This window comes from Nelumbo nucifera, chromosome 3 (assembly GCF_055504915.1).
Source record: "Nelumbo nucifera cultivar China Antique chromosome 3, China Antique-T2T, whole genome shotgun sequence".
In the NCBI taxonomy this organism is placed as follows: domain Eukaryota; kingdom Viridiplantae; phylum Streptophyta; class Magnoliopsida; order Proteales; family Nelumbonaceae; genus Nelumbo; species Nelumbo nucifera.
In genome coordinates this window covers 28932096-28955822 of record NC_142651.1, presented here as the reverse complement: position 1 = coordinate 28955822, position 23727 = coordinate 28932096, and the positions used below count along the sequence as shown (strand labels likewise).

Genomic DNA, 23727 nt, shown 5'->3' with positions numbered 1-23727 from the left:
AGACCATGGTCCAAGCTTCTATCTTGGCCCACATGTAAGTGTTCTAGTACCACTCACCAATCAATGGATCTCTCATAAGCAAACCCATCAACTCCTTATAATGTTAAGAAGTCAAAGTCCATGCATTTAACGGCCATGATCTTATGATCACTTACAAGTGCAAGATATCTTGAGATTTGATGGTAGATTGGTAGGTCCCATTGACCACAACTCCACAAGCAAGAAAGATTAGGGAGGACTGAATCTTCACGTCCTCACAGCTACAGAGGTACACATCCCAAGGCTTGAAAATGGCAGATACTTGCATCAGATGGCCAGTATTTTTTTATCATTATTTAGATTTTTTAGTATTTTAATTAATAAAATATAATTGCATGAAACTAAAAATGAGGAAAAGGCCAAAAAGGAATAAAAAGAGGAAGAGGAGTATTTATTCGGTGTAAAGCGAAATACGTCGAATCTCGGATCGGAGGAGATGATGTGTGGCCAGAGATTCAGCCAATCGGACAACCGGAGACTGGCCGATTTTTTGCGGAAAAATACAGAAAGAAAAATTTTCTTATCTGAAAGCCGCTACACCGGTTGTCGTAGCTTTGGGCCGAAACTGTGGAATCATGGCCTTTGATGTATTGTACGGCCCCACCTTTAACCTCACATCATCTAATTCAAGGTGGGACCACAACAACAAGACATCGAGGGCCGTGATTCCTACGCCAGTGGCGTAGCAGAATTTTCTCGTCCTATGATGACCTCAAGTTCCAAGGCTGCAGTGGGTCCCATTCATTTAGGACCCGCGGAAACCGCTGCCCGCTGGAGCTATTATGATTTCATGGACTCTACGTTCTAGGTTGTACTGGTTGCGGGATTTGATTCTACGTGAACGTTGAAACGAATCAATTAACACACCAACAAATCAGCGCTCAGTTGATTCTTGTATTACAATAAGTGAGAATTCCTCCCTATTTTCTAGGGTATATTCTTCACTTGGGCAGGGTTTGGTGGTTAAAATTGCTAAAATGAATTTCATTTCCTAGGGTAATCAACATGGTTCAAAAAAATGTTTCAGGATGAGAGAGGGTAGAGATGGAATAAATTTCAGCTTTTCTCGATCTATATATTGATGTAACGTGATTATAGTAATATTTCCAGTTTTCTTTAAAACCTTGAATATGAGTCTATAACCATATCTGAATCACAAGAACAACAAGAACAAGAACATGATCTTTTCATTGCTTATCATTCTTTATTCTTGTTCAATCAAGAACTTAAACTTATTCTTTGATACATAGCTTACAACTTATAAAAAATTTCTCCAAAAATTTGAGAATATATGTAATAGAAGGTAGCCGGTAAATCCGGCCGGCCATTGCATATTAAACTGTGACTGTTGTTAATGTTAGAGAAAGAGATTCTTCACCGGCTATGGCTAATAGGCTGTACCTACCTTTCTAACCGGCGACCTTTTACGTAAATTTTTAAGATTAATTATTTAATTTAATTATAATATTTTTTCAATGTTTTCAACTCCAAAGCACAGTATAAAAGCTACTCATCTCGCTTCCTTCCTTCACGTCTTATTAAGAACAAAGACACGATCCCAAGAGAAGTCTCGCTGTGTTCCTGGTTTTGTGTTCGATATGTCGCTGCTTTCTGATCTTGTCAACATGAACCTCTCCGACTCGACGGAGAAGGTCATTGCAGAATACATATGGTGAGCTTTTCTTTTTCCCTCTGTTTTGTCTTTCTGGGTTTATGCTCCTCTGCTTTTGATTAGATTGTTGTGTTTGTGGGTTCTTTTATCTTGGATTCTTGGTTATTGAATGGTTTTCTAAATTCTGTTTGATGGGTTTCTTCTTCTTTTTTCTTTTTTTCATTTCTTGAGGTAGTTTTACCATTTCCATGGATCTGTTTCTTCAATGCTATTTTTGTTTGGGATTCTTGTCACTATTCTTGACTTCTGTTTCTTCAATCCAGTTCTTCTTCTTCTTCTTCTTCTTCTTCTTCTTCTTCTTTTTCAATTGGCCGAAGTCTTCATTAACCCATGATTTAATTTTCTTTCATTTTTAATTTTGTTTTATGGGTGTTTCATTTTATCTTTTCCCAACGTTGTTTATCCAAGAAAACAATCTTTCTTTCCCCAATGCTAGTCTTTCCTCAATGTTCATTTTGATTATTCAACAGGGTTGGTGGATCTGGATTGGATATGAGAAGTAAAGCAAGGGTAACTACTTCTTTTCTCTGTTATTTGGTTCTTTTTGCTTGTTTCTTGGTGATTTATCAATCTCTTTTTCTGACATATTTGGCTGTTGGGTTGTTTTAGACGCTTTCTGGACCAGTTAGTGATCCCAGCAAGCTTCCTAAATGGAACTATGATGGTTCAAGCACAGGTCAGGCTCCCGGTGAAGATAGTGAAGTTATCTTATAGTAAGTTTTCTTTCTTTGTCCTTTTTGTGTTTGTTCTTTTGTTTTTTGTTCTGCTGCTATGAGAGGTATATTGCCTTTTCTTTTTTCCTGTTATCTTTTCCTAATGAGGGCTTTCTTTTTTGTGATGTTTTAAAACAGTCCTCAGGCCATCTTCAGGGACCCATTTAGAAGAGGCAACAATATTCTTGTAAGCGCTTTCAGTTAATTCACATGAGCTATAATTCCTCGCTTCTGTTAATTTTCCTAATTTTCTCTGTTAATCGGTATTCTAAACATATAATTCATTCAGGTCATGTGTGATACTTACACTCCTTCTGGTGAGCCAATTCCCACCAACAAGAGATGCAATGCTGCAAAGATATTCAACCATCCTGATGTTCTTGCTGAAGAACTCTGGTATTTTTGTCTTTTTAAAGTTTATGACTCGCAGATATTCAAGTTGTCTTTGTTGCCTTTTTTGAAGTTTTTGATCTATTCTGTTATAGTGTTATTTGGTTCTTTACAAATTTTGGGTTCCTCTTGTGTTTTTCCCAACTCACTTGATGCCAAAAACAGGTTTGGTATAGAGCAAGAGTACACGCTTTTGCAAAAAGATGTTAAATGGCCTGTTGGGTGGCCTGTAGGAGGTTTCCCTGGTCCACAGGTAATGAAATTTTGCACCAATTCCAGTTTCAATTTCTTGGGCTTCTTTTTCTAATTTTCTTTGTCTAGTTAGATTATTTAGGTCTAGGATTTGAATTAATTTCCTTTTTTAATGGTATTTTCTAGGTAATTGTTCTAAGTCTTAAAAGATTCTGGATTTACTTGAACTAATCACTTAAAATTCTAACTTTAGGAAGCTCAGTAAGGAAACATTGAATCAATTGTTTGTCTTCTCCAATTTCTAGCAATACTGGGATACAATTTTAACCTAACAGGGATAATAGGAATGATTTCATTTATTTAATATGATGCTTAGTGAACCTCTTAGCTTTTGATGCTTCTACCTTATCTTGTCTTCCACATTAGACTTAACTTGCCTATTACTGGAACGAGTTCAAGGCTTCTTCTGAGTAGTTGCTGGTTCCTTCTCCTTATATCTTCTTCTTCTTCATGCATGTATGATAGAAATTTGAAGCTAGCTCTGGACATGTTTCTAATTGAAAATGCCAATTTACTGAAAACAGGGACCATACTACTGCGGTGTTGGTGCTGACAAAGCATGGGGGCGAGACATTGTTGATTCTCATTACAAAGCATGCCTTTATGCAGGCATCAACATCAGTGGAATCAATGGAGAAGTGATGCCAGGACAGGCAAGAACAATATTCTCTGTTTCCTTATTTCTCTGTTTGGTTAAATTGGCATGTCAAATTTTATTTTCTTTTTGTACTTTCCTCACATTTCATCGTGCTTAATTTTGTTCAGTGGGAATTTCAAGTTGGCCCATCTGTTGGCATCTCTGCTGGGGATGAACTGTGGATTGCTCGTTACATTCTGGAGGTAATTTCTCTTAATTACGATCTGGAAAGATTTCTTTTTCTTAATGGATATGATTTATTTTCAGTTCTCTGAAATGCATAGAATTGGATTATTCTATGCTGTTCTTTCTATTTGAAAAAAGCCTATTTGAAACATGGGGTTTTGTGATGGAAGAATTCTTGAATAGTATTTTCTTTTGAACCTTCACAGAGGATTACAGAAATTGCTGGCGTTGTACTCTCCTTTGATCCCAAGCCCATCCAGGTAAGTCTTAATTTCATCCTCATCCACACCAAGTTTTCCAACATTTGAGCTTCATCCTAGTTTCCTGCAAAGTAGAATACAAAGGATATCTTTGTTCTTTCTTAGGGTGACTGGAATGGAGCTGGTGCTCACACAAACTACAGGTAACATGTCTGAATTTATTGAGAGGTTACCCTCATCTGTTTTGTTTCTTTGTTCCCAGTTCTGCAAATAATATGTAAACTCTCTTTTCTTCACCATATCTGATGAACTCTGTTATGGGGATTTCAGCACCAAATCCATGAGAAGTGAAGGAGGGTATGAGGTCATCAAAAAGGCAATTGAAAAGCTTGGGCTCAGGCACAAGGAACATATTTCTGCCTATGGAGAAGGCAATGAACGCCGTCTCACTGGACGCCATGAAACAGCTGATATCAATACCTTTGTTTGGGTAATAAACACTTGCTTCCCTCTCTAGATTGGAGCTAATACTCCTCACAGATTCTAATTCTGAAGATGGGTGTCCTTATTTTCCTTCATTATTTTTACAGGGTGTTGCAAACCGTGGGGCTTCCATTCGAGTGGGCAGAGACACAGAGAGAGCTGGCAAGGGTTATTTCGAAGATAGGAGGCCTGCTTCCAACATGGATCCTTATGTGGTTACTTCCATGATTGCAGAGACTACCATTCTGTGGAAACCATGAGAAACACAAAAAGGCCCATCTTCTGGTTGGTGTTCATTGTGGGACCTTGTCATGTTTTACTTCTGGTTTTGAGGTCGACGGTTGAATGTACTAATTGCTTCCTGCCTTTTGATTTTGCCTCTTGTGTAGTTTGTTTGATAACAGCAAAATAATATCATCATTCATCAATAATATGAAAGGGCTGATTCCCGCTGATGTCATACAAGGAAATGTCTCATGTTTTTATATTTTGCATATTTTTTTTCTGCCTAGTGCTTAAACTCGGGCCAGGTTGGTTTGGGCTGATGTCAACCCTAGCCCAATCCGATGTATCAAAATCTCAACGTTTCTCAATCCGATCCGTTTTTTTAACCCCAATGAATCAAAAAATAAATAAATAATAAATAATGAAAAATTAAAAACCCGAGACTAACCCGATGATGGTTGGGTGGCCGGTTGGAACTTTGTCTACCAAATTTTCATGCATAAATACAAGAATATCATATTCACGTAAGACACATATTACATGTGAAACTTTGGTTTGGTTGGATTGAGAATTTTCAATGGGTTTGGATTGATCAAGTTTAGGGGTGCAACTTTGGTCAGGTTGGATTGAGAATTTGTGAATATTTCTTTTTTCAATAGACCAGAACCTTAACTAAGCTCAATGTAGTTGAAATTCTTTAAGTTGCCTAAGGCATCAACCCTCTCATCCAACTCAAACTTAAACTGGATTGGCATTTTCCACTCTGGCTAGCAAGGCTGGCTGAGTTTGGAAAGAGTAAAAATGTAAATATGTAGAGTGTAAAACCTTATATTTTGTATTAATTTATATGTATTTATGCTGTACATATTTGCATTTATACTGCTTCCAAGCTGAGCCCAAAGAATCAGAATTAACCTGATTTAAATTCAAATACAATAAAGTCAGATTCAGATATCATTTTAGACATAATTGGATCTGAAATTATATTTTATTTATTAATTAGAAATATGGGTATGAATTTATTGTATTTTAATCAAATTGAATTCAAAGAATCTCCTACCCACAAGAACCCTACCCACACCTCACTACAGCTGTACATTGGGCTGTGTTTGGTTGCAAAGCAAATAAATTTGCACTGATGCAAAATTATGATTGTATAAATTATTTGAACGTAAAATCTGTATATTGGCCGAATATTGGATCAATGTATGTATATTGGGTTCTTATCGAATTGAATTTGAATATACCTTTATTTGAATTTGGCCCAATCTAATTACAGTCCTATTTTCCACCCCAACCCCGACCAATCTTTCAACCCAACCATAGTTGCAACCACCTTAAAATAATAAATTAATCTTTTCTGGTAATGAATCTAGGAAATTAAGGGGAATGTGAAAATTCTCATGCCGTTTATACTTTGAAGGAGTTTTGTTCTATATGCATGGCAGAATATGGTGTCTAACTACCATTCTTGGTTGTCTGGATCTCAAGCTGTCAGCTGCATGCAGAAGCAAATATTTGCACTAGAAGGAAGCTTCCCCACCTAAGGATTCATAGAATTTAGTAATTGCATGAAGTTAAACAGCTCTTCTATCTCATCCTGCTGCATTAATTGTTCTTGGAAATACAGTTCTGATTTGTTACTTGATATATACTGACTACTGTACACATTCTATTGTGTTCTTTGTGGTGAAAATAAGAGACTTTGCTTTCTGAATTGCCATCTTCATTGGATGGCGCCTGAACATGTTGAATTTGTTATCTGTTGCACCAATTTGGGTCCATCCCCAACACAAGAATCCATCTGCTTCTGACATGAACTAACTAGCTACCTTGTAGCCGTATTGGATGCCCCATGGTCTCCTTCCTGGGTCTCTGGTCACTTTGGCCACTTAGCCTGCAAGTTCACGAGGCATTTACCGGTCATTATTAGGATTTTGGATAATAAGCAAAACTTAAAAGCATTTTCTCATAAGAAAATGTGAATAGGGACCAAACAAACCTTTTCTCTGTTAAGGGTATGACAAACTTCTTAGTTGGCAAGAAGCAATCTAAAAATTCAGATTCTAGGAGGAGGTTGCACCAAATAGATCACTTCCATATCCTTTTAGCTTAGGTGGTGTTTCATTGCACTTTTCAGATGTCTTAGATCTGAAAACGTTGCTTTTCAGACGCCACTTTCGTTTGGTATGCCCTCTTATTACTAGATCAGAAATCCAATTTCAAATCTTAATTCCTAAGAGGTGGAGTGGGTCCTTAATGCGGTCAGATGTAATTCAAAGATGTGTAAAAGACATAAGTGTCATCAAAGAAATTTAAATATGATATGGTTTGTCTTTCATATAAGCTCAAAAATTAGGTCATTCGAACCCTCATTGCGACCTGAACGAAACTTCACCGCCGTCAAGCTCTCTCATAGGTATGGTTTTGATTTGTAGATCTCTCTCTCTCTCCCCTTGTCTTCCCGCCAAGTGCAGCGGTGGCGATTCTCTCTCTCTCTCTCTCTCTCTCTCTCTCCCTCCCTCCCTTTCTCCCTCTCCCCTATCTTCCCGCTATTGCCACCACCGCTACAACTTGCAGCGGCTGTTCGGTGAGTTATAAATTATTTTTACTAATTATTCATTGTTAATTATTTTAATATTTTTATTAATTTTACTTATGCTATTTATTATTTATTAATTATTTTTATTAACTGGTAATTTTTAATTATTTCGTTAATTTTTAAAAATTATTTTAATTTTTATTTGTGTAAATTATTGATTATTTAATATTTTTATAGTCATTAATTATTTTTTAATTTTACTCGTTTCATTTATTAATTAATAATTAGTAATTTTTAATTTTTAATTTATTATTTATTATTTGTATTGTTTCAATATTATTTTGAGGTTGAAAATTATTTTTTATGAGATAATGCAAATTGAACTCAACATTTCCAAATAGTATGTTCTAGGGGTAAAATAGTAAAATCAATGAATTTAAGATGGTAAAGGGTTGATCGAACACAAACAAACTTATGGATTCAAAGCCTCTAAAAAGTAGAAAAGTACCTATGCTTCCTTTCAGATTTCAGACAATATCTTTTGGGAAAATTCTTGATTAGTACCCTGTACTTTGGGCCTAGTGCCACTTTGGTTCCCAAACTTTAAAACGCGGCAATCCAGTATCCAAACTTTCAAAATGTGTCAATCCAGTATGATAACTTTGCATTTTGATGCCTTAAGGGCATCAATTCAGGGGTATTTTCGACCTTAGAGTAGTTAAATTGTGTCATTTTCCCAGTTAATTTCAATGTTGTGACCTCTGAGGGTCCCTGTGCAAAACTGGGAACTTTTCATGGCTGAAATGCAGATTTTGGGAAGCTGGTGTGAAGTTCAACTGAGAGAGGGGGTGTTTTTTGTGAAAAACTAAAAGCAGGAGGGTGCCTCCTAACCGCTAAACCCAGTTTGAAGCTCCTCCTACTGTATTAGCATGCTCCCCATGCCTAGCAAACCCTAGGGCGCCTTTTAACCCATTCTTTTCACTCTTAGCAAATCCTAGCCGCCCCTAGGTGTTTAATCTCCACCTTCCACCTCTTTTAATCTCAACCACTCATTTTAGGGTTCTCCTTTATAGATTTTAAACCTTAGGACACCACCTATTTTGCTAATCCTGGCCATTCAGCTCCCCACTATTAAAAATCTCAGCCACTCCCTCCATCTTATATCCCAACCATCCATTCTAGGGCACTCTCTTATTAGCATTCTAACCCTAGGAGCCACCTAACTTTTAATCATCATCATTCAACTCCCCACCATTAAATCTCAGCCATTCCCTCCATCCTATATCCCGACCATTCAATCTGTGACGTCGTCTATTCTTTTAATCTTAACCCTTCAACTGTAGATGTTCTAATCTACATCCTCCATTTTTGGGTGCCCAAATCTCAGCCCTACATAATATTGGGCACCCTCTCCTTTTATTTTCAGCCATAGGATCACCTCAAAACCATCCTAATCATCCATTAGAAACCCTAGGGCGTCCCTAACTTTGCTAAATCCCAGCTGTCGCCCCCATCTTTTTCCCTATTTCCAGTCGTGTCCACCCTTCTCTATAAAAAGGGTCCTAGGGGCCCTATAGAAGGGGTTGGTCAATTCACCCAGTTAACAAGGCTAAGGTGTCTTGAGGAGTTCAAGGGTTGTAGAAGGGGAGGACGCCCAGATCTTGTCAGGAGGGGTTCCTACAAGCTGTTCAACCATTCTACAACTACCACCATTAGATCTGACCAACCATTCTTTTCTTCTCTTTATTTTTTTCTGTTATTTTTATTTCTGCAATCTTCTGGATTTAATTCTTGTTCGTTTCTCTGTTTTGCAGATCTGAATTCGTTTGGTTCAAGGCTAAGATGTCTCGAGGGGTTCGAGGGTTGTAGAAAGGACAAACGCCCGGTTCTTGTTAGGAGGGGTTTCTGCAAGTTGTCTGGCCGATCTGTAGCTACCGCCATCGGATCCAGATTCTAGATCATTTTTTTATTTCTTTTATTTCCTTTGTTGATTCCCATACTTTATTAAATTCTGATTTTTATTTATTGTCTTGTTTAAATTTGAAACATTTAATTTCAACAATAATAGATTTTATTTTCGTTTTTTCTGCCATTCCCGATTGCATTCTCTTGTTTGGATCTAAGTATAAATTAATTTTTCACTTGCTTCCCTATGGATACGACCCGTTTTCACCCATTTACTACGTTAGTAGTTGTTTGAGAAACGGTAAAAATTATAAATGTTTAAACTAGTGTTCTAGGGTGTTTAACGACACACTTCTGGACACACCACAGTACTTGTCATTAACCAATCGTTAAGTGATATTTGAAAAGACAAAAATTTCGTTTGAGTGTCATCTAATTTTCTTTATCAACCATCCACATGTTGATAAAAAATGAACAGTCTCAAATCCTTGCCTCTTCTGTTCAAGAAAGTTGGGGTTACGTCTCAATGGGCATTCTAGTGACCCCAACTTTCTTGAACAGAAGAGACAAGGATTTGAGATTGCTCATTTTTTGTCAATGTTTGAATGGTTGATAAAGAGAGTTAGATGACACTCGAAGGGTATTTGTGTCTTTTCAAATGACACTTAACGGCTGGTTAATAAGTTGGTTAATGATAGGTACTAGATTGGCACGTTTTGAAAGTTTAAGTACTAAATTGTCATATTTTAAAATTTGGGGACCAAAGTATCACTAGACCCAAAGTATAGGATACTAATATAGAATTTTCCAATATCTTTTTAACTTTTCAGATCTAAAATTTCAAATTTATCAAACGCCAGAAGGTGAATAATGTAAAGGATCATCTTATTTGTTTTTTCATGCCAAATAAATATAATATCTTCTCTCTCTCGAATAAATGACAAGAGTTAAAGTAACTTTATAAGAATACCAGAAACATCCAGAAACATCCTTATCACCATTGTAGTTTCCACCAAAGGAAGAAGGTACTTTTGACACTAGTGGAAGGTGATGAGGGAAAATAATTGCTTATTTTTTGTTGGGGTGGGGGGTGTCAACCAAACAAAGATGGGAAACTAGTTTATGGTCTTCTGATTGTGGCCATGGTGCATTAATGGGCTACAGGGTGCTTTAGCTTTCTCTATATTCTTATAGCACATGAGATCTTGGGGGCCCACCCTTATTTTGTCCTTACAAAGCTAGTAGGACAGGTATAAAAAGGAACTTCTAAGGTATCAAGGTATCTATAGGTGGCCAGATGGTCGGTAGAACCTAAAAAAAATATTCATTATTTTCACTGTATTCTTCTAATGCAAATCCATGTCTCCATGATCCTTTTTGGAACCTTAGATGTTTGGCAATCCGTGGACCTTTCTTTCAAATTTAATTCAAAGAGTTGGATTTTTTTTTCCTTTTTCTCTAAACAACTTGGTATGAACCCAAATGACAGTAAATGGACTTGATATGGATGCTAATTAGGGTTGCATGTCTGGTAGTTCTGAATAGGGATTGGAGGACAAAACTCCCAAGAATTGCACAAAAAAAAAAATAAATAAATAAAAAAAACTCCCAAGAATTTTTCAGGAAAATTAATGGGAATTTTGTTCTGGTATGGTCAATGTATAGTTTAAGAATAATCTTTATTCCTTTTTTTATCCTAAAATGTCATCATCCGGCAGTGAAATGTCCTTGTCTGATAAAGAAATCCTCTTCTCGTATGAATTTGGATAAAAGAACACCATTTTCAGCCCTAGTCCTGAGGTAGATTATGAACCTATTTTATGGTGTAAACATACTGGAGTTAATTATCATTCATCCTACCAATGCCCACCTAATTTATCCCAAGCTCAAACTAAGCCCAGATACTGCTGGGCCCAGGTCGAATTGGTAGATCTGTTAAACTTGCCCATATTTGATGTTCCTATTACCAGGTTACAAAACTATATGGGCCCTAACCTCTATGTGCTGGCTTAAGCTGGGCAGGAGCCTTTAGCAAGGAAACTCCCAATCTGGAACTCATAGAGACAATATTGTTGTCGCCTGTAACAAAGTTCCAATTCCTCGGCCAAGGAAGAAGAAGCTGGGAGGTGTCTGAAGCAGGGAGTCTTGAAAGTAAATAAAAAAAATATCATATTGTTGAGAGTGATGCTAGTGAGGGCCTGTTTGGGAGGACTGAAGCTTTGGTTGAACCGCTTTGGAGGAACCACTAAAAGAAGCTTCAGCTGAAAGCCATGCTTTTAACTGCAAAATAATTATTTTGTACTATCCGGGGTTTTCACCACAAACTCAATATACCCTTCATTTGAATTGATATTATCACCTTTAATAAAACGTATCAGGCCAATATTTGCCAAATTGGTTGGGTCTATTAAGTATCCGTTTGGGAGGGTACAATGTGGCTTTTGGCTTTGTGAGATGGGCCCACTCAGAAGCCAAAAAGCCTATAAGCAATGTTTGGTCATTGTACAGCTATTTACACAGCCTCTACAAAGAGCACTCGCCTAATAGCTTTTTCATGTAGTTGACTTGAACCAACAGCAAAATGAGCACTAAATAAGGCTCATTGCTAGGTGCCCGTAAAATCCTGGGCTGACATGTGGGCTTGAGTTTGTCACTTCGTGTAGAAAAGAGCGAAGATGAAACCGATATCCAGTCAACCGCTCCCAAAACTTTACAACAAAATTGAGTTATGACCAAGGTTCAAAATATCATTCAACAAGTGATATTTTTCTTTTTCTTTTTTTTTTTTATTTTTATCTTTCCGATTTGATATTTTACCGATAATAGGCATTAAATTAACATTTGAAATTATTAAAATGTCCCAATTCTCATCTCAGTATTTATCAGACCCTAAATATCAATACTTTAAACTTTGGTGGTGGCCCAATGGTATGTGACCCGGCATGTAAACTGAGATGATGATTTCAGTATATATGATTTTGTCTTTCAAAAAAAAAAATTACTGTCATTATCAGAATTTACAGTTGTTCTATGGTGAACAGAGCCTCGGGAATTGTTTAACAATATGGTTGATTTTGATTTAGAAAATAAAGAGACCGGATCTGTTCTTCACACAGGGGGCCTCACACTGACCTCAAAGGTATATCTCACCGTGTATTGAGAATACCTTCCGTACTTATATGTTATTATTTACAGGAGATGTTCCCAATATACGGTGGGATGTGCCTGTGAGGTTATTGTGAGACTCCCTCATGTGAGAGGACCAAATCCCAATTTGTAAACAAAAATAATTGATACATTAGTAAAAACAATATAATTTTAATGATGTGGCATTCAGAAACAAAACCAACCATGTTTCTGAACACCCCCTAAATTGTTTTTATTCAGTGAAATCAAAACTAAATCCAAATCCATTGTCACCCACCAGATTTTGGAACAACTTGGCTATGGTACTCATGGAAAAGATATTCTGCTATTTTAAATGATTCTCATTTCTTGGTGATGCACTGATATTCTGATTCCACGTATGCCCAACCATGGCAAATATTGACCTTATCTAAGATCCCACGCAAGCTGTTGACACTAATTATCTTCATCAACATCATCTAAGCCTTGTCCTAAGTCCCAATTATATAAGATCGGTTATATGAATCATGTTTTATCATTTTGTTCTCTTTAATGCAAATTGTTGATACCAAGGTTTAAAATATCAATATGTCTGTCGGTAGGGGTGTATCAGGCGATATCTATACTGTTTTTTACTTTTTTTTTTATTTTTTTCAAAACTGATTTAGGGGGCCAGCTTAAGGCTCCTCCACCCCCTGAACCAGTCAGAACTCCAATACACCCACTTTAGGGGCATGTCAGGAAGGTCCCAAAATGATACGTACCGACTAATATAGATCAATACTAGACCTGTTCATGGGCCGGGTAGCCCGACGGCCCGGCCAGGCTTGGTCATATAATTAGGCCCGCGGGCCTGACCTCGGGCTTAACACAGTAAGCCCGACTGTGTTTCGGGTCGGGCTCGGGATTTGTCAAAAAAGCCCGGGCCGGCCTGACTCAGTATTATATATTATATAAAATATATAAATAATATAATATTTATTAAAATATATATTTATAATTTAATATATATATATATTTTATTCTTTTCTTTATAATTTCAATCTATCTCTCTCTTTATTCAGCTGCTTCAACATTAATAATAATAATAATATAGGCTAAATTTCGGGCCCGGGCCCAAGCTCGGGTTTCGGACTTTTTATGAGGGCCGGGCTCGGGCTCGGGCCTTAAAAATATTTGTTAATACACAGTAAAAGCCCGGCCCGGCCCATGAACAGGTCTAATCGATACGTATCGACCAATACAGATCAATACATGTCGATACTTTGAACCTTAATTGATACTACACTAGGCAAAAAGCTATTGGGACCAAACATGAAACGTGGAATGACACTGACCCCATAAATCTAGACCTCTGGGTTTTGTATACTTAAATGGGGTGGTCTCGAAATTGAGAGTTTGCCCAATCGAAACTGTCTGTCCTGAATTTTGATGAATTTTCGTTGGATAGTGTACATCTTAGTAAAAGGTGTTTTAAATGTAAGGGATTGGACTGTGGTTAAGGCATTGCCGTATATTAATCAATGAGAATTCATCAAAATGTTTGATCTTAATTTCTATATCATACCCACCCACTCTCACATTTTAGAATTTGATGAATCAAAACCAATCCATGAACAATTTAGATGAATTCTCATGGGTTGGTATACAATTTAGCACAAATAACAAGTCTATCCAGATGCTTGACAATATATGCCTATGTAGGGATATCAATTGGACTGGATTTGGTCCAATCTGATCCAGTCCAATGTGACTTCATTACAAATGGATCGATCAGGTTCGATTCAATTCAATAAATGTTTTGGAGCATTTTGGACTGGTTCAATTCAATGTCTGGACCATCCAATCTGTTCACATTTGTTTAAATTTACATTAATTCTAACTCAAACCTGGTCCATTGACATCTATATTCTTATCTTCTATCAATGGACCAGATATTGGCTTAATACAATCCAATTCGATATGAATTCATCATTAAGTCTAGACTGGTCCAATTCAATATGTCTTGTTGGTCCATCCAATCCATCCAAATTGAGTTTGGTTTGAATGGGGTCCAATCCAAAACCGGTCCATTGACACCCTACACTTATAGTATATGACCCATACTTGCCCCAAAACAATTATGACAGCATAGATTTTTCCTTTTGTTTTGAAATTGCCATATCAACAAAGCAATCACATTCTTGAATTTTGTTGTCTTGGAAGGAAAAAGCTAGCTTTTTTTATATAAAAAGTTAAAAACATAACATGTTTTTGAAACTATCAAAATAGTGATTTTTAACACGAAAACAAATTTTGTAGCATGGAAATTATATGGTTCATGAAACATGAAACTAAATAACCAGATGAAAACATGCTCTTTAGGGGCTTTTGGTCAATGGGATTTTGGTTCCCGTTGATCAAGAATCCCATATTCATTTTCATATTTATGTGGGGACCAGGGAAAGTTCCTTTTCCTAGGTATCATTTACCTGGGTATGTGATACTCATCTCCTAGATGGATAAATAACTTTTCCACCTATGGGGAAAGTTGCTAACACTTGAATGGGACAAAAATGCCCATTTTAATAATGAATTTTATGGATAAAATGGTTATTACCTTATTTACTTAGGAAATAAAAGAACATGGATAAATTCACTTATCCGGATAAGTGTTTCCTAGGAAAAACTTATCTAGATAATTGCATTTACCTAGGTAAATAATTTACCGAAAAATGAACGGAGCCTTAATTCAAGAATTTGTTTTTGGTTTCAGCTTTGAAAACGCATATACAAATCATAAATTTAAGAACCAACTTGTTTTCAAATCAGCTGAGTATATTTTGTTTCTAAATTCATGACAAAAACAATTCATATAACATCCTCTTGAACTTCATCATCATCTTTACCTTATCCCAATTATATGGGATTGGCTACATGAATTCGGTTTGGTCAATCTAATCCATTTAAAATCACATCCATTGTTAAGTTATCATTACTACTTAAATCATTTTTTACTATTTCTATACCCATATCTTTTTTGGTCTATCCCGTACTCTTCTAGTCCCTTAATTCTTTGAAGAAAAAGACAAAATCATAGATATTGACAAACACCCCCTAAGATATCGGCATTTTATTAAAGCTTTGGATTAAATCAAATCAAGTAGCCATGCGGCCATGCCTCCTGGGCCAACAGCAAAATCTTAATCACATGCAAGTATGCAACAAGCCACATTGGCTCCACAAAGCTTGGCCGCTGGTTGAGGTAGCCTAGTCGCATCTCGGGTGACACAAGGAAGCCCCCGGCCGAACTCACAGCTAGCTGTAGCTGTATGTGTATGGTGCCAACTGCATTTTGGGTGTAGTAGCAGTACTTACTGCCTAACATGGGCCACGAATCACGATGGCCGTGGATGTGGATTTTTGTGGACGTGGACGGTACACAAATTAGGGCCTCACCGCTCGGCCGGTTGTAGGCCCGGCCAATATTACGCCAGTTTTGACTAGGCAGATCACAGCCTCGCCTTGTCTTCATGTCTTTGTTGCCCTACCTGAGAACGCGACATGCAAACCTTGACAGATCTTACTTTGCAATATGTGGGATCCAGGTGGTGGGGCCCACTCTAAGGTCAAATTCATTGGCTCCCTTTCTTTTGGGATTTTCTTTTTTCTTATTTTTTTGGGGGGTGGGGAGGTAGGAGAGGGGGACAGTCCAGATCCGGATCAGGCACACCATTGTAAGTACATTCAATGAGCACCAGCCTACCCTTGAAAAGGACTAAAAACAACTTTTAACAGTTGTTAGAATATTTATTAAGTGTTTATCAAACATATTTACTATATTGTGCCTACTAGATCTGGTCCCTGAGGGAGGGGTGTTGTGTGCATGGCATGCACGTGTGTGTGTGTGTGCATGTGTGTGAATTCACAAACTGTAAATTAGACCAATTGTTTGGTGTACCTAAGGATTATGACATCCTGACTTAAGTTACTTAAAAAATAATGTTTTTCTGTTGAAGTTATAAAGATAGTTATAAAAATAGTAAATAAATATTAAAAAATTATAGCTGTTAGAGAATAAAAGCTTATCCAAGGACCTTACCTTACAGTAAGTTTTTAGGTTGAACGTTTCCTTGCAGAGTTCAGATCTGTGCCCCACATGGAGGCGCCCCACAATGTCCCACAACACATCCCCGCCATGTATTGGGAACATCTCCTGATGATGACATCATCGGTTATGGTACTATCATCGGGAGATGTTCTCAATACATGACGGAAATGTTCTATAAGACATTGTGGGGCGCCTCCTTGTGAGGCGCAGATCTGAACTCTTTCTTGCAATGTTATTAAAGCATGTTTGGTTAAGTGATATAGTGTTCTCTTCATGATTCCCATTATAATTAATTAAATTTCAGCTCAAGGTATGGTTGGGCCTACCTATTTAACCAAGTGTCCTGTCGCCTCAATATATATAATTAATTCAATTTTAACACAAGGTATAAATGGGCTTATACTTTTAAGACTGAGTGGCTTATATGTGAGTGGCAGCGTGTTAGAAGATAAACAACTATACATTGAACTCATCTAATACCTTAAGCTTTTATAAACAGCTCATTGAAAAAGGAAAATAAAGTCAATTTGAAGTTAACAAACTTAAAAAAAAGCATGCTAATAATATTTAAAAAAGTGTTAAATAACATTTAAAAACATGATCAATTTCGTTGGATATTAAGTAAAACTTTGGTTTTTCTCTCATTTAAAATTATTATGCACTTTTTTGTTTGATGAATCCAACTTTAGTGTATTAACAAATATTTTGTGACATGTTAAGTCAAGGTTTCAACTAATTACACTAAAGATTTTACATGATCTGCTTAAATGTGTATTTTCACATTTCACAAGATGTTCTTACTACCAAAATTTCAACCACATTGTAGATGTCAACTGTGGTGTGTCAATTTATCACCATGTTTTGTTTGATTATGTGTCAATGTTTTTTGTTTTTTGCTTCCTTTGCGGTGCTGTATTTGGTTTGATTTGAAAGAAAATAAAAGAGAAGCAGAACATTGAGGGAAAATTCCTAAGGCTGCGTTTGGTTGAAGTGCAGTTTTATTTACACTAGTGCAAATGAAAAAAAAAATGCAAATTCTCATTTAATTTGGTTTTGGGCTTTACTTTGTTATGCTTTCATGTCTTAATTTACTTCATTGTACTGCAATCAAACAAAATAAGCTAAAATTTAAAACATAAATGGGTCAAAATTTACAGTGCATGGTTTTTTATCAATGCAAATTTATTTGCATTGCAACCAAACACAGCCTAAGGATTTTTATAAATTTTTAACGAATTTTCTATCAACTTTTTATTTGTTTCACATTTTCATTCAAACCAAACATAACCTAGTGTATTTTTCTCAAGCCTTAACTTGCTAAACCCATTTTTGACATACTATACTCCAATAATTGAAGAAGCAACAAAGATTGATGGGAAGGTCTTAATTTGACAATTTCCATGTGGACATGAAAAAATAGCAAGATTCAACTAAGGCTTCGAAAAAATAAAATTATAAAAAAAAAAAAAAACTAACTACTTTTTATAACACCTAAACTTCTATTCACCCAATTTTCTCTAAACTCTAAGGCCCTTGATTTTTTATTTTAGTTGCCAAACAACCCTTAGTCATCTTGATTGGACTGTTTGATAACCCCTTGATACATGTACATTGACTTCCTACCATACCAATGACCGAATGACGGATGATGATAATGATGGTGAAGCTCTTAACGAGGCTACTACAATCGTCTAGGCCCATTAAGCCCAAAACATGAATAACCCACAAATCCAAAGGTCCAAAGTCAATGATCAAATATTAAAAGAAAATAAAATTTGCTAAATCTATAAGATTTTTTTGTATCAAGAATCGGGACCCACCATTTAATTGATTCCAATTAAAACAATGGATATTCCAAAATAGTCTACTTATATGAGTTAAAAAAACCAAACAATCTGTTTCTCGACCATCTAATTAAATGCAATAAAATCAGATAATTTTTGGCCCATATGATCTTTAAGATCGGTCCATCCTATAGAGACTCTGTATGGCTTTGGTCGGTTCGGGTCTACTTCTATCAGTAGAACCGATCCATTTACTGCTCTCTAAACATGGTTCACTTCTGATCCTTCCTTAGAAGTAGCATAGGACCATCACATTGGCAGAAAATATGCCACGTCTCCCATAGAATAGCCCGGTTGGAGAGAAGTAACATAGATGACGTGGCCAATGGCTCTTCACTCCCTCTAGAAGCAAAGCAACGTTAAAAACTAGGAGATTACAATGACCAAATTGTCCTTAATGCATTGTCCTTTTCACATGCGCATTGACGGTAATGCCCATATTGAAGCCGCTACACGAGTTTCCTTTCCTTCTAATAAACTGTTTTCCCGCCATTGACATTGACACGTGTCAAATCCACAGCGTCTAGTATCACGGGTAAAGCAGTATAAAGCACAACACGCGTGAACCTTTCACCTTCAGAGCACGGGAAAAGGTATGCAGCAGCGTCCGATATAAAATGCTTTTATCACGGGAAAAAAGGACACGCGATCAACGGCGATGGCACACCTACAATCAGAAAATTCTCTTGAATCAGATTCTTCGCCGTCGATATCAAAATCAATGGCTAATGATGTCGTGATTATAACTTAATAAAGAACCTCGTGATCCATTCCAGGCACCTCCTTTTCGTTTCTCCACTTGGCTCCGGCACTCCCAAAAGCTGGATCCCTTTTCCCACCTTTTCTCACTCCTTCCCATTTTAATTTACTCAGGAAATTAAAATATTCTCAAAAATGGAATATCTGTCGCGCTGCAAAAAATCAGGGTATCACGCCTTCCCATTTCTAGACTCCACACATTGATCCAACTCAAGTACTCAACCAGAACCACTGAATACCGGTTCTCCTTACACTATCTGTCGTTCATTCTGTCAATTTAGTAAAATATCAAATCAGATTCCAATCCAACAGTCAGTACAGTGCATTTACGACATCGATGGAAGACTCTAGTATATTCCAGAACGTGGTTGCATTATTATAGAAGGAAGTGATGGTACTGGTTCGAACCTTCCAAGCAGTTTCCCAAAATCAATTAATATTTAATTACGACGAGTATAAATTGAAGATTATGAGACCGTTAATCTCGTCGTTTATCAATAGAAATATAGAATCCTCTCTCTCTCTCTCTCGCATAGAGAAAAATCTCTGGTAAAAATAGTCTCCAATTACACAATTTTGATTTTGGAGCTCCACTTTTCACGGGAATACAGATTGTACGCAATACCCTCAAGGGTTGTGGTTTTAATCACCTTAAAACTTCTGTTTCTTCTTCTTCATCGCTAATTCGCTCCCCAGCTTTTTATTGCTTTGGGATCTCAGGATCTTGAGTGTCTCTTGAAGGTTTGCTGTTTTTGAGGCTTGAAACCCAGAAAGGAGTCATGGGTATTCGATCTTTTTTCGCTTGGAAAAGGAAGAGCAAGTCGGTGCCGAACTCCCCTCGAGGGAACTCGGCTGTTTCGAGATCGTCGTCCGTGAACTCGTTGGTGAATTCGAAAAGCCAGATCGAGGAACTGGAGCATGTTTTTAAGAGATTTGATGTGAATGGGGATGGGAAGATTTCTTGGTCCGAACTAGGTTCAATCATGGGGAGCTTGGGACACCCTGCGACGGAAGAGGAATTACAGAAGATGGTGGAGGAGGTGGATTCGGACGGCGATGGGTTTATTGATTTGAACGAGTTTATTGAGTTGAACACGAAAGGGGTTGATTCTTTGAAGGTAATAGAGGATCTGAAGAACGCGTTCATGGTGTTTGATATCGATCGTAATGGGTCCATATCACCGGAGGAATTGCAAACGGTGTTGAAGAGTTTGGGGGATGACAGATGTTCGATTGCGGAGTGTAAGAAGATGATTCGTGGGGTGGATTGTGATGGAGATGGGTTGATAAATTTTGAAGAGTTCAAGATTATGATGATGGGTTCGGGCTCCGACTCGTCTTCACGAGCAACTTCAATGGCAACGCTGCAAAGAGTGATGGTGAGAAGCGATGGATGACAATGTCTTCGTCAGATTTCTTCCTCTTCTGTTCTCTTTGATTTTTTTAGCGTATTCCCTGGTTTCATCATTCATTTTGAAATTGGGTTCCATGAGAACATCAACCGGGGGAGGTTATAATTTTGCTTTCTGTATACTCAACAGATGATCTTTTGATCTTTCTTTCCTTTCTTGTTTGTTGAAAGCTAAAACCAAGTTAAAGAATTCGTTCTCTTTCTCTGTGTGGCAGTAATTAATGGAGTTTCTACTTTCTTGTTTGCTGTTTTTCAACATATTTTAGTGCAGAGTGTTCTTCACTTTCAACTTTTGAAGATCGGCCTGTGATTCTTTTTACCAGAACTTCTACTCTTTACTCAGACCAGTTCCTGTTTTTGCTTTGCGGGTATTGTGGTTGTTTGGTTGGTGTTTCTTGTTAATTGCTTTTTATTTGTGTGGTTAGTGGGTTGGACTTTGGAGGAGGAAAATCAAAATTTGAACGGCTATTTTTCTCTCTCTCAGCTGCAAATGTCTTCTTGATGATCTTCCTTAACAAAGAATCTTCTGATACCATTGGATTCACCGCCTGTGATGTAGCAGTGGGCCCTTGATTGGACTTGATTGGTGGATGCGTGTCCCAACTGCAACAAACTGAATCATCAAGTTGTTGCGTAATGCCCGCCAAACTCCAATAGGTCTGGTGGGTGTAGGATTCTCGCTAGGAACTGACCACACGTCCAAAGGGTAGAATGTAGATGTAGATTGTACCTTTAGTGTTTAAAAATTGAATAAGGCTATTCTTACTGTTTCTGACAAATGATTATTGTTAGCGTGCGTTAATTGAAAGATAAAAAAGACTAAACCCTAACCACATTGGGAGCTTGACAAATATGGTTGACCCAGCGCAGAATTGTTAACTGGGTGCAAAGGGGTTGTCGAGCGAAGCCATCGCCATTCAACCCAACCGATAAATTCAGACCCTTTTGAGGAACAAATCTTCATGATGGTGAATTTTATTTGACCCAGTGTAGAATTGTTAACTGGGTGTAAGTTTCAGATTTGCCCAATCTTTTCTTCCTTTCTCTTTTCTTTTTTCTTCAAACTTTATTAAAAAAATGAGCTTCATTGCACTCACAAAGAAATCGTCCCAAATCTACGATTAGATTCCACCCTCGGAGGGAAAAAGCTGGTGGGAGAGAGAAAAATTGGGTTTTCCTTTGGAAGCACTCTCGAATAACAAAGTAGAGAGAGAGAGAGGGAGAGAGACTGAGAAATAAGTTCAGTTTGAATAACAACTTCTGCCACTACAACTTTTCCCTTCATTCAAACCTCTCTCTTTACCCTCTGTTTTTTGGCGCCAAAATCGCCACCACCACTACAACTTCTGGCAGTGGCGGTGATCTTCTTCTTTCTTCTCCCCTTAAGCTCTATGTTTGGATCTACCAAAATTGCTGCCACTCCTACAACTTCCAACAGCGGCGGTGATGTTCTTCCTCTGCTCCCCCCTCCTTCCCCTCTTCGTTCTACCCTCTTCACTTCCCTTCTCCAGGAACTCCTCCAATAAGTACAAATTCAAAGAGACTTGAATCCTCATCTCGGTGGTGCCAAATGATTTGGCAGTAAACTCCTCCAATCATCTGTTCAAAGTCATGATTTGGCAGTGAACTTCATGCTATTGCAACGGACCCCATCTCTCGCTGCCTGCATAGCAAAGCCATCGTCTCCTCTGAGAATCCTTGTATGGGTGAAAAGGAAGGGGAGGGGGAGAGAGGGGGGGGGGATTAAAAATATATATATCATGTGGGAATGATTTTTGATGGAATATTAATGGACCTTAATGGTAAGGGTGGAGTTAGTCAATTGTCAGAAACAGTAGGGTAGTGTTAGTCAATTTTCAAATAGTTAGGATGCACTTAGTCAATTAGCTAAACCATAAGGGTAGTTTAAGAAATTTATCCCTTTTTTCTTATTTTATTTTCATGATACGCCGGAATCCCTCATAAGGCAGCGCTTGTTTGTGTTATAAATACGAATTAACGTAAAATTCCATTGTCAGTTCTTATTTGTCTTTGTTTGTTTTTATTGTAAATAATGACCGGTATAAAACTCTACTCTTGGTATATATTTTTGTGTTTGTTATTGATGTAAGGTTTATATAAAAAATCGATGTAAATCCCCATTGGTTGAGTTTTATATCCAAATCACACTTTGAAAAATCGATGTCAACTCTACATCGATTATCACACTTTAGGCTCAGTTTGAGAGGAGTACAAATGCAAATTTGTAAAGTGCAAAACCTTGTATTTTGTATTATTTTGTATATATTTGCACAATACATATTTGTATTTGTACTCCTACCAAACTGAGCCTTAAAAAAGTTCCAAGGTTCACTAATTTTAAACTCGCTGACATTGAACTCCAACGATATACTTTTACATCGATGAAGTTTATTCCGAAAATAAAAGCAACCTAAGGGAATTGGGATCTTATCCTCGCTGAGGAGTGAACGCTCCTCACACCAACCTCACAGCCACATCTCATTGTGTATTGATAACATCTCCCCATGAATAATAAATACAAATATAGGAGATGTTCCCAATGTATAGGCAAAACATATTGTAAAGTTGGTGTGAAAAGTGTTATGTGAGGAAGAGATCTAGACTCATAAGGGCCGTTTGATAGTGCAGCACCACACTGAACCCCCTCCCCTAACTCAGTGGTTGCGAGAATTGAATTCGCGTCTCTGCTCGAACAAACCAGTTAATGTACCAACAACTAAGCCAGGTGGCAATGTAAATGTAAATGGGGCCTAACACTTAGACACCTCACATGATACGATCTCAATAACAAAATTATTGTCATGAGTGGGTGGTGTGTGCTATAAACCACAAAGTGTATTTGGGGGGCCCTATTTAAAAGATTCTGTGGCCCAATTATGCGATATTATTCAATCAAATTGATCTTCCTGCCACTATTCAATAATTTATTCACCACTATTTCAAAATTTTAAAATTATCCGACACTGTTCAACATCTTAGCAATGGCGAGCAGAGTCACAGTACCATCACATCAGCAGGATTGTTGTATGTTGGACCAGCTATTTCCATTCTCAACTAAGGAAGACGGTGTACTCTATATCCATTCTCAACTTTGTCCTATGCGACAATCAAGGTTCAAAGTATTGATACAGGCCGGTATCGATGCTTTTTTTTTTTAAGTTTTATTTTTTTTAAATTGGTTCAGAGGAGTCAGTTTAAGTATCGGTTACCCTTTAAATCATGATCTGACCCG

The 23727-nt window shown here is 37.3% G+C and overlaps 2 protein-coding genes across 3 annotated transcripts; both read left to right on the top strand.

Moving 5' to 3' along the window:
- Nucleotides 1–1141: 1141 nt before the first annotated feature.
- Nucleotides 1142–5037, top strand: LOC104607411 (glutamine synthetase cytosolic isozyme 1-like). 2 transcript variants are annotated; one of them, XM_088900777.1, is made up of 13 exons: nt 1142–1467; nt 1583–1711; nt 2182–2221; nt 2321–2424; nt 2563–2611; nt 2714–2820; nt 2980–3067; nt 3591–3719; nt 3832–3906; nt 4096–4149; nt 4255–4292; nt 4420–4579; nt 4680–5037. In XM_088900777.1, exons 1-13 carry the CDS (start codon nt 1394–1396, stop codon nt 4830–4832), a joined length of 1200 nt encoding a protein of 399 aa, XP_088756903.1. In that variant the 5' UTR covers nt 1142–1393; the 3' UTR covers nt 4833–5037. The 2 variants fall into 2 exon arrangements, with proteins under 2 accessions (XP_088756903.1, XP_010271383.1); XM_010273081.3 differs by lacking the exon at nt 1142–1467 and having other exon boundaries at nt 1570–1711.
- Nucleotides 5038–19539: 14502 nt separating this feature from the next.
- On the top strand, nt 19540–20732 carry LOC104607325 (EF hand calcium-binding protein family). The gene has a single exon (XM_010272978.2). The coding sequence runs from the start codon at nt 19843–19845 to the stop codon at nt 20458–20460; it is 618 nt and encodes a 205-aa protein (XP_010271280.1). The 5' UTR covers nt 19540–19842; the 3' UTR covers nt 20461–20732.
- Nucleotides 20733–23727: the final 2995 nt, after the last annotated feature.